At 33.0% G+C, this 11,103-nt stretch overlaps 1 protein-coding gene across 1 annotated transcript; it reads right to left on the bottom strand.

Moving 5' to 3' along the window:
• Positions 1–6,501: 6,501 nt before the first annotated feature.
• LOC108459860 (zinc finger protein JAGGED-like) lies at positions 6,502–9,265 on the bottom strand. The gene is made up of 5 exons (XM_017759254.2): positions 8,940–9,265; positions 8,723–8,814; positions 8,184–8,315; positions 7,855–7,933; positions 6,502–7,699 (listed from the first exon to the last, which is right to left on the bottom strand). Coding segments are annotated over exons 1-5 (798 nt in total). The 5' UTR covers positions 8,942–9,265; the 3' UTR covers positions 6,502–7,206.
• Between the last annotated feature and the right edge of the window lie 1,838 nt (positions 9,266–11,103).

Raw genomic sequence — 11,103 nt, 5'->3', positions numbered from 1 at the left:
ATATAATTAGGTGATGTATTTCATATCCTCAGAATACTTATTGAGTCTAGTTTTATTAGAAACAAATCTCATAGTCATATGAAATTTTTACAGAGAGAAATGTGGTTCGTAGTAAACAGAGGTCAGACCAGTCGAGTCCTGAAACAGGGGTAACTTTAACTAATAAACTGTACTAATTTGCCCAACCAAAAATTCTAGAAAAAAATTAGTAGATAGGTATATGAGTCTAGATTCAGGGAAAATTTATGGATCTTAATTTCGAGTTTCGTAACTCGAGATATGATTTTTCATGTGACTGTGACGCAAGTAGCTTAAAAGCTGTGAATGTAGAAATAAATAATCCAAAGTTCTAAAAATGTTAAACTAAGCTTAGTAACACCTCATACTCGACTCCGGCGACGGTCTCGGGCGTGGTGGCGTTACAAGTTACAACATTTTTTATAGTGATAATGGTATGTATGATCCTTAGACTTGAGGTCATCATAGTTCCAACATCGAAAGTCATATGCTTTGACATAGTCAAACATCTTTTGCAAATGGTTGTACTATACAGACTATTATTGGGTGCATCACAACCTATGTAATACATTATACTATCAAGATAGAATTAGTTTCATACGTATAGCGAGAGCGATATCTCAAGACCATTGATCGAGTGAGATAAGAAATATATGGTCATACTCAAATGAGTTCATATGAGATATCAAACTTATTTGTTTGTCTTATTCTACTCGAGATTTAAGAAATAAAATATCAAACTAAACAAGTGTGATTGTTCCATGACTTGTGTTCAATTTGGATATCATGGACAAAAGAATAGACATCATATTAACATTATCACAAAAAGGTTTTTTGTCAAACCAGAACATTCCTATTACTTCGATAATAGTGATGCATTACTAGAAGTTGGTGCAAAACTTCTTAATTGTTAGTGAGGAAAATCTCGAACACACAAACAATTACTGGAACAAAAAAAATTCAATCAATAGAAAAAAGCTCCAATGTGTATATCAAGTCAATATCTTTAAGATTCTATTCATCCTCACCTATACTTGGTCTACAAATGAGTTTCAAGCAAATGAAGCTCAATGATATAATAAAGTCTAATAACTATTTGTGTTTTGCACAGATGGAAATAGTCCACTAAGCACTGAGTAAAGTATAACAAGAAAATCATTTTCTATAAATAATTTTTTACTAATTCTTTATAGAACAATTTAAGAATAATAGAAGATGGATGAAGAATAGAAAAAAATTCAGAACTTTTCGGTATATAATCCAAATGAAATTTCACTCCTATTTATAAGAATTCTTATGTCTCTTCATAGAGAATTAACTTTTCAATAAGTATCTTTTAATTTCACATCTCTTAAATAGCCATAACAAACTATTCAAGTAATGTTACTTGAATAGTTATAATTCTTTGTTAAAAAATCAAGTGATATAACTCTTCATATTTAAGAGACATGACTCATTATTATGAATAGTCATAACTCTTTATTAATAACCAAAAGTTATAACATTTGATTACTTACACCCTTTAATTTATAGTTATAGAAACATTATATATACTTGAAAATATTCCAACACTAAATGTCACTCACTGTTTGTAATATTAAAACAATTTAATATTACTAACCAACACTGCAAGATTTTACCCTCATGATTAGACCAATTAGAATCAGTAATTAATTCGGGCTAGATGTCGATATTTGTATTCAACATATTTAAAAAGGAGAACCCTATTAAATTACATAAAATCTAGATGTACAACTAAATTTTAAGATATCTAAAGTAGTGATGAGATTAGTTAATGCAATTATGAGATTGGATACCTTAACGATAAGATTAATATCTATAATAAAATATGTTTTTTATGCAAACATAAAACTTGTGGTGAGGTGAATTGTAGTAAAAATACAAAATAATAATTATGGACATTATAAGTGAACTTCTAGCTTGTTTGAAATTCTAATAAATTTTTAGAGTAAACTACACCCATGATTACTTTTGTTTACCTCAAGTTACATTTTAGTCACTTATATTTGAAATATTACGTTTTATTCACTTACGTTATCGTATTGTAACATTTTAATCACTGAGCTATTAATTATCGTTAACAATGTAACGGTAAGCTGACGTGACATGTTAAATCATCATTTCAAATAAAAAATTTAGGTTAAATTATACAATCGATCCCTTTTTTTTTTGAGCAATTTAATTTTTTTTCTTTTATATTCTTTAAACTTTACTCTCTCTTTTTTCATTCTCTTTTATCTTCTTACCTTCTCCATTTCTATTAACTTATTAGAAATTGAATTGGCAGTGAAAAAAGAAACAGGAAATCGAAAGCCATCATTGCCTATAACCAAAACCCATAAAACCATACCATGCTTCTTTCTTCACTGCCAATTCGACTTCTTGATGTGTTAAAAGAAACGGAGAATGTAGGAAAATAGAGGGAGAAATAGAAGAGAATAGAAAAATAAAGAAAAAAATAGAAAGTTGAAAAAATATAAAAGAAAAAAATTAAATTGCTCAAAACAAAAAAAATGGGGACCAATTATATAATTGAACTTAAAATTTTTGTTTAAAATGATTATATAATGTGCCACGTTAGTTTACCGTTACACCGTTAACGGTTCAATGACTAAAATGTTATAACACGATAACGTAAGTAACTAATACGTAACATTTCAAATATAAGTAACTAAAATGTAACCTGAAGTAAACAAAAATGATCATGGGTATAGTTTACCCAAAATTTTAAGATATTAGCACATTATTAGTATATTTATCCAAACATTTAACTCAATGTCTACATAATTATATGGATCTATTACTATATTAAATGACTTTAATCAAAATAATTTAAAAATAAAATAAATGATTTAGAAACTGATAAAAGAATTACGAACGTCAAGTAAAAATTGGGTGATTGATTTATTTATTATTTTAAATTAATAACTATTTAAAATTTAAATTAAATTAAATGTAAAAGGAGAAAAAAAAAGTGTGAGCGTACGAGGGAAAAAAAGAATACCCATGGTATTGAATTTTTCACTAAAGAAAATGTTTTACAAATGCGTTAAACATAATATTAGTACTTGAATTTGTACCTATAATTTTTTTTTATTCCAGATTAGTACTTAAACTTTTTTTTTCTCTATATTGGTACCTAAAACTAACTGTGTTTATTTTCTTTTTTATTTTCCCTCTTCTTCCCTTTTTCTTTTTTTTTTTTAATTTTTTTCTGGTCTGTTTTTATTCTTCTTTTCTTTCCTCCATAAAAAAACCCATTTGCTTGTTTGACTATGGTTGAGGAGTGTTTTCTTTTCTTTTCTTTCTTCTATAAAAAAAACTCATTCTTTCTCCATCATTGAAGAAGAAGATGAAGGAATCCTAATTTCTCTAATCCATTTCATTATTTCATTTCTCCTTAATCCCAAACCTACAAAAATCCCAACACAACAAACCCAAAAACCCAAGCTTTGACGCAGGACAAGAATAGAAGTGAGCGCTTTAGGTGGATAAGCTTCGACGCTCTCAACCTGGTTTGGATCGTTTGGCTATGGTTTATGAGTGTTTCAACAATGAAGCCCGCCGATTCATAGAAAGAGAAGCTATGCTACTGCTAGGGTTTCATTTGGTTGATGCAATAAATACCCATAAATTTTTTCTTTTCCCTTTCATACACTCTGTTACTGCTACCATAATGCGATTGTGATGACGAAACCAAGAAAAGCGGACAGTGAGTAACAACAGCAACAATGGTGAAGTTCTTGAAGCCAAACAAGGCGGTGGTTTTCCTTCAGGGTCACTACGCCGGTTGTAAGGTAGTGATCATAAATGAAGGAACTCGCGACAGCCCTTACGGTCACTACTTGGTTACAGGGATTAAGAAATACCCAAACATATGCATCTGTAGAAACTCCATGGATATGATAATTGCTAGATGATGGCATCTACGCTTAGATTCCATGATTTATAAAGAAAATCACCATGATTTATAAAGAAAATCACTATGATGTAACCTTAAATTTCCCTAAATGATAACTTGGAAAAAAGAAATTCTACACTATCAAAATAAGCTCAAAATAATAACCAATCATCAACAACTTTCTACCACCAGTATCATATGCATCAAGCTATGAGAATGAGGGAATTTCAAACATTTACCCTCCTGCACAAATATATTGAAGTTGTTCATAAAAATTTGGGGGGCTGAAGGAAAAAAAGAAAAAAAGAATGAAACAGATAGAAGAGAGGTAGAAGACGAAGAGATCAGGTAAAAATGGTGAAAGGAAAAACGAAAAAAAAAAAAAGAGAGAAAAAAATTAAAGAGGTAGAAGAGGACATGGGGAAAGAAAATTTCAAAGGAAAATATAAATAAAAGGATTTTTAAAAATATAAAATGAAATGAAAAATAATTAAAGGGAACAGTTTTTCAGGCCGAAAAGAGTGACACGTGGCAGCACGCAAATGGCCAACACTGTCATGTCGGCGAAAAAAATAACACAGTTAGTCTCAGGTACTAAGATTTTGGATCATAGACATCAAGTTGAGAGAAGTAAATAAATTCAGATACTAATTTTATATTTAACTTTTTACAAATAGGTTGAATGGTAAAACTAGTCAAACATTTGATTTTTCGTTCAATTAATTGATTGTCTGACTAATAAATAAATAATTTATAATTTATAAATTAATTTAATAATTTTTTTGTTAATATTAAATGATTTATTCAAAAATCGATTAAACCTTTCAATTCATTCTATCCAAACTTAAGTAAAGAAAATGCCAACGGGGAAGATTTCAACTGGATTGAACCGTGTAACTCAAACAGCTCGTTGTAGCAAGATTGGGCAATAAAATGTCTAAAACGTGCCACACTGGTCATACGTGAAAACCAAGTGGACCATCTCATTAGAACCAATTTCACTTTCTATAGAAAAAAAAAAATCTATATGATTAATAAAACCTAGCCAAATACTGTTCTTTAAAGAAAAAAACCTAGCCAAGTACTGTTCTTAAAAAGAAAACCTAGCCAAGTACAGAAAATATATATCTCACAAACCATTTCCATTTCATAGTATACAAGGGAGAAAGAAAAAATAAGTACGGCCCAAGATGCAGTCATCGCTTTCTCTGTCTGTCTTATTTTCATTTTCTCTATAGGATAATTCCTTTTCTTCCCCTAAGCCTTGAGAGAGTTAATCTGAATTCTGAAAGTGTAAACGAGTGGTAGGCAGTTTTTGCAGTCCATCTGCTTAACCTATTCCTTGAGGGCACACATGTTAGGGCTAGCTAGGGTTAGGGTTAGGCTCACTTAGAGTTATGTTCCCCCCAACTGCCTGTCTTGAACCTGATAATAGAGTTTTTAATCCATCAATCAGCCAATAGGGATCGCATAACTGGCCAACATGGTTCAATTAAATCCAACATCCCAACCATTCACCCTCCAATGTCATAATTAATCTTTGCAATCACAAACTCCTGAAACTCTTGATTATTAAATATTATTTATGTTTTTGGCTTAAATATTGTCATTGTCTTTCAAGGCACTGCCTGCATTAAATGGTGCCAGTAGGTATAACTCATTAACCACTAGTTCAGTTGGTAGGGTTTTCTTTATCAGCTTTAAAACTAAGACATTATTAATTAACAGCTCCCTATTGAAGTAGAAAGAAGAGAAATCCAAATACTGTACTATATTTTAACCAAGTTCTAGAAGTATTGTTGTATGACTGCCATATCTAACAATTTACTTCTATTAAACATGGTGTTCAAGATTGTCAATTAAATGTATAGCGGACACTTGTTATAGCAACATGTTTTAAATGGAATGCAACTAACCCCATTCATATATATTTGATTATTTTCTCTACCTCTTCAAATATTTTATGGTGAGCCAAAAGTTTCTTAACTTGCCTTTTTCATTGAATTAAACCACTAATTGAGTTAATTATATAGTAGGCCTAGAAACAAAAGTGGAAAGACACTTAATGATAATGTAGAGAAACAGCTTACCAACTCTAGATTAAAACTTAATGTTATTCGTGTTTGTGTATCAACTCATGGAAGAGAATAAAATCTGGGCAGTAGATTGATAAAATCCGGTTTGTGTGGCAGAATATTTCTTAAACAAAACGAACAGAAAGACAACTTTGGAAGCTGGATAATACTTTAGGAAAATTTTATGGTAGGTTAGCTTTTTGGAAGCAGATTTACATGTCATTCTGTCTTTGTTAAGGATGTCATTTCAGCTAGCAAACTGATACCTAGTTGCTTCAGCTTCTCTTCATAAAATATTTAGATTTCTAATGCATCTTACAGTAATGGAATATATAATTACAATAATCAAACAATATGAAGAGGCTTTCTGTATTCCTTTTCACATTGCAAAGGAGTTAGGGCTAGGATGACACAAAAGGAGAAGTATTCATGAAACTGAATTAACATTTAATAAACTAATATCGCAAGGTAAAGGAAAAAAAGAAATTCAGTGCTCAATATCAGGCTTTTTCTTGACAGATTTGATTGTTTCTCGTCAGGGAACTCTCAGCCAAAAAAGAAAGGAAAAAAGTGTTAAATGAAGTTTTACTGGCAACTTCACCCTAGGCCAAAATTGCCCATATTGTGCAAACATGGTGTAACCATACAGGTCTCAAAAATCAACAAGATCCCAAATTTGGTTTTGGAAAGAGAGAGAGAGAAAGAGGAGCACCCCACTCCGGCAGCAGCTCCAGTCAAAGATGGATGATGAGTTCAAATAAAGTGGAAAACATAGCAAGAGATATTAAGAAACATGGAAAATAAAGAAAATTCATTGCCATGCAATAAAAGAAAAATCCAAACGCAAAAAGGGATTAGAAACTTTCTGTTCATATCTAACTTGTCCCACCACCCAGCTTTAGTCCCCATTTCTCACAGTCGGCTTGGTACTACACAAAAATGCAACCCTCTCCAATCGCCACTGCTCCAAGCCAAACTAGCTGAGGGTGTCCAAAGCTCAAAAAGCTGCCCCAATCCCTGTACATAAACCAAAAACTTTTCTTTCTCTCCTTCCTTGCATTGCATGACCCCATTTGTCAGTTTGTTGAGTCTCTCTCTCTCTCTCTGGGTGCCGTGTCAAACCAGTTAATACTTGATAAACATAACCAAAGGTTTTTCTTAAAGGGGAAGAAAAAAAAGATAAAACAATCTTTAGAACCCATCCTGAAATCGATTGATCGCTGAAGGATTCTCCAAACGATGCTGTGTCCCTCCTGCATAGCTCCTACCCCAATTCAGTCCCTCTTCCTGATTGCTCAGTGAAACGTCTCTTCCTCCGGTACCTCCGCCTCCCGGTCGATTTGAACCTGCCCCGAATCCATGTCCGACAGGAGCCCCTATGCAAGTGTAGTTAGACTCTGGTGCACCAAGGTAGTTTAAGTTTTGTTGAGGATATTGTGATGAACCGCTGCTTCCCAGAACATGTCCTACATAGTAATCGTTAATGGAGTGAGTTGGGTATTGGGAAGGGTAGGAGCTGAGGCGTGACGGTGATGGGTGTAAATATGGTTGTGCTGGTGGTGGTTGTAATGTAGGTGGCATCAGCGTTGATGAAGAACCAGAGAACATTCTTGGTGGGTAAACTGATCTAAATGGTAATGTTGGATCACCCACGTTGCCTCCGGGATGATAGCTTGGATGGCAGCTGCAATGATTGGAATATTTCATGTTTTTTCCTCAGCTAAAACAAATTACTTACACAAGTCTTGAAATCAAATGGGCCTTATATATTTAATATTTTTGCTGATTTCTCAAAGATGAAAACATTGATTGTTGTATATGAAACTTGACGGAGCATACCCTAGATGCCCTTGGGTGGCCAAGTTATCGTTATTGAAGACCAGCTGGCGAGCTCGGTTCAGTGTCTCTGTCTCCCTTTCTGACCACCCAACAACAACAGCAAATCAAATCAAATCAAAAGTACTCATCAACACGGAAAACCAGCCAAGAAATTCAGCAACGAAACCAACTTAGTTTTCATCAAGATTGACATGACCACGCTTCATGGGCAAACCCCCCCATCATCTTAACAACCTCTGACGCTTCCCTAAGTGTGTGTAGTAAAATAAAGTGACATGGCTAATCTACCTCAAAACATAAAATTGGAATAAAGAAGTGAAATGACTTGCCTTGGCGATGGCGGTTCATGTGTCCCCCAAGAGCTTGAGATTTGCAAAACTTGAGGGAACAAAACCTACATTCATAGACCTTCCCACACTCATCTTTCCCATCCTTACCGCCGCTTTTCTTTTTCCTAGAGCCTGTTTCAGAGAGCACCAATTAAAGCAACTTCGATGAGACCATTCTTGGCCCAAAACCCAAACCCTAACTTACCCAAATCGTGTAACAACTAAGTCACTAAAACCTTCAATTTCCTAGCCCTCCTTTTCCACTGCTTCTTTTTAATTATTTTTATATATATGATGATCATTTTAAAAGCATCAAAAGAAACTTGTGTGGTCTGTTTAAGCTTACAAACACAGCTAGTCTATTCTATATATTACAGATGGTTTTTAAGAGACTAGGAGTGTGTAAAATTCGTACAATTCATACCATAGTTAGTAGCATTTTATTTCGTAAAAAGAGAAAAAAACCTTTAGATTATATTGTCAAATTTGATTACATATATTCATATAGTAATAATAGTAGTACTAGTTGGAGAAAATACCGGAGGAGGAGCCTTCCTCAAAGACCAGCTTACCATCCCTTGTATAATCGTCGGGCAAGTTGTTGAGGTCTAAGGGGTTTTTCTCAGGTCTCCTGCAATTGCAAAACAAAAAAAAGGAAAAAGAAAAAGATGAAGAGAGTCACAATTACAAAGGGAAAGAGACAAAAAAGTGGAGGATGAAGAGAAGGAGAAGATAATGAAGGGTGCGGAGACCTACATGGTACCGACAGAGAAAGACAGGAAAATATGAGGTGAACAATGTTTGAGATTGAAGATAACTAAAGCTTTGGAAGATTACAAGACTTCAGTTTGAGACTGCAATATGGAGGCTAGTAGTTGAGTGAAGTGTGAAGGTGGAGAAAAAAAGGAGATTTTGAAAGTTCTCTATCAGTTTCTCCGTCACCCGCTCTCTCATAAAAAAAAAAAAAATGAAAGAACAATAGGGGACAGTGGGTCTCGTGACTTTGAAAAGGGGAAGGGCAAGTGGTTTGAGTTTAGGGGATGGGGGATTTGTTTGGATTGAGAAAGATGGATGGGAGGGTTTTGTTTGCCTTTGTGAAGAGAGCCTATAGAGGTCTATTGCCCTTGCCCTACAAACTAGTTTCATGAAACAATGATGGCGCCTAAAATAGTTACAGAGATTGCTAACAGGATTTACCGTAAAAAGGTTGCTGTGAAACAACCCCCCCATGTCTTCTAAGTGAGTCCACTGCATTCAATTAAGCAAAAAGTTGGAAGATAAAAGGGAAATATTATTGAGGACATGTGGTTTGAACTCAAGGGCTAGCTAGCCCTAAAATTAAGCTGCGATCTACTAATTATTCATTATTTGAAGAAGTGGGGGATATGCTAAAAGTTGGATGGGTTGGTCCCCGTGTAGTTGAGGCTTCCTGGGGCATCATTGTACCCTGAGCTTTGCCATGGAACATGGAACTGTAACTATCAAGATCTCATTATCAGGTTTTTTGTGATCTAAGTTGGGATATAGACTGAACCCCAGAAATAAGTGTTGTTTTATTCTTTGGAACTTCTCTGCTTGTTTGATCATGGTCCTTTTCCTTCATTATAAAATCTAAAAGTTACTGTCTTTTGTTTTCTTTTATGTTTCTTTCTCCCCTAGTAATTTTAACGGGAAGTGCTGCATACACATCTTAAAAATAATAATTAAAATGCTTTAAAACTTATATTATTTAAATTTTAAAATGTTCAGCTATAAGAGATTTTATTTCATTTAAATAAAATTTTGAATTTTATGAAGGAATAAAAACATGTTACGAGTCTTATTTAAAAATTTAATTCAGTTTGACTTTAAATATGATGAAATTATCAAATACAAAAAACTTGTTTAATGGTACATCTCTCGTCTCACTTTGACGCTTTATGAAATCTTTCTCCCATTTATATACTTTCAACACTCTGTTCTTTAATCAGCAGGAATTTGACATGTTGCTTACAACAAATAATTTTTCTATACAATTCCATTGGAAAATGATTTATGCATTTCATAGGAACAATTTTTTTTTTTATTTTGGTGAAATCATAGGAACATTTTTAATAAAACAGAATAATGATTAAAAGGGTATTTTGAAAGTTCCTGATGTAATGACTATATATATTCAAATTGATATGGTGTACTGTTTGACATATTGTGCAACAATTTCACAAATTTATTATAAGCTAGATTCCTAGAAAGTACAGAGCAATTTATATGTAAATCCCAACCATTCTTAACGCTGACATCCTTAACAAGCTTCAGATAAATAAAAAATAAAAAGGCATCCCCATGATACAATAGAGAAACATCTGGTCGAAAATCAAAGAAACATTGAGAATCATAACTAGAAAGCCATCAAGGTTCTAAGAGCACTGACATTAAGATGTCACACGTATGTCAACTGCATTAAGCTCATCATAAACCAGTGCATCCTCCAATCTTAATTAACTTCTAAGCAAGGCACCATATTCATTCAATGAAATCCATCTAATGAAGCTTACTTTATTTCCAGCATTTAGTAACATTCCATTCAATTCATCATATTCCATTTTTAAAAAAAGATTTGTATGTGTATTGAATTTGATTGAAACGATAATTAAAATTATTAGTAGACATTTCTTTTGTACAGACTCGAATTATATTATCCACATCTATTATTCTTAATATTGTATAAAAAAATGTTTATATATAACAACCTCCAATTCAATTCCTTGTTATAAATTATTGCACTAAAAAAAATGTATTTATAAGAATTTTCGTGTGCAACAGCTTATTAAAATTGTTATATCTACCTCATTTAGAGAAGCCTCATCAATCATGCTTGGTACACCTTCACCGATTGTGACTTTTCACTAGATTATATGTGCACCACGTGGAGCCTCTTCTA

This window comes from Gossypium arboreum, chromosome 4 (assembly GCF_025698485.1).
Source record: "Gossypium arboreum isolate Shixiya-1 chromosome 4, ASM2569848v2, whole genome shotgun sequence".
Taxonomy (NCBI): Eukaryota; Viridiplantae; Streptophyta; class Magnoliopsida; order Malvales; family Malvaceae; genus Gossypium; species Gossypium arboreum.
The sequence above is the reverse complement of the archived record's forward strand: the minus strand, read 5'-3'. Positions and strand labels throughout refer to the sequence as shown.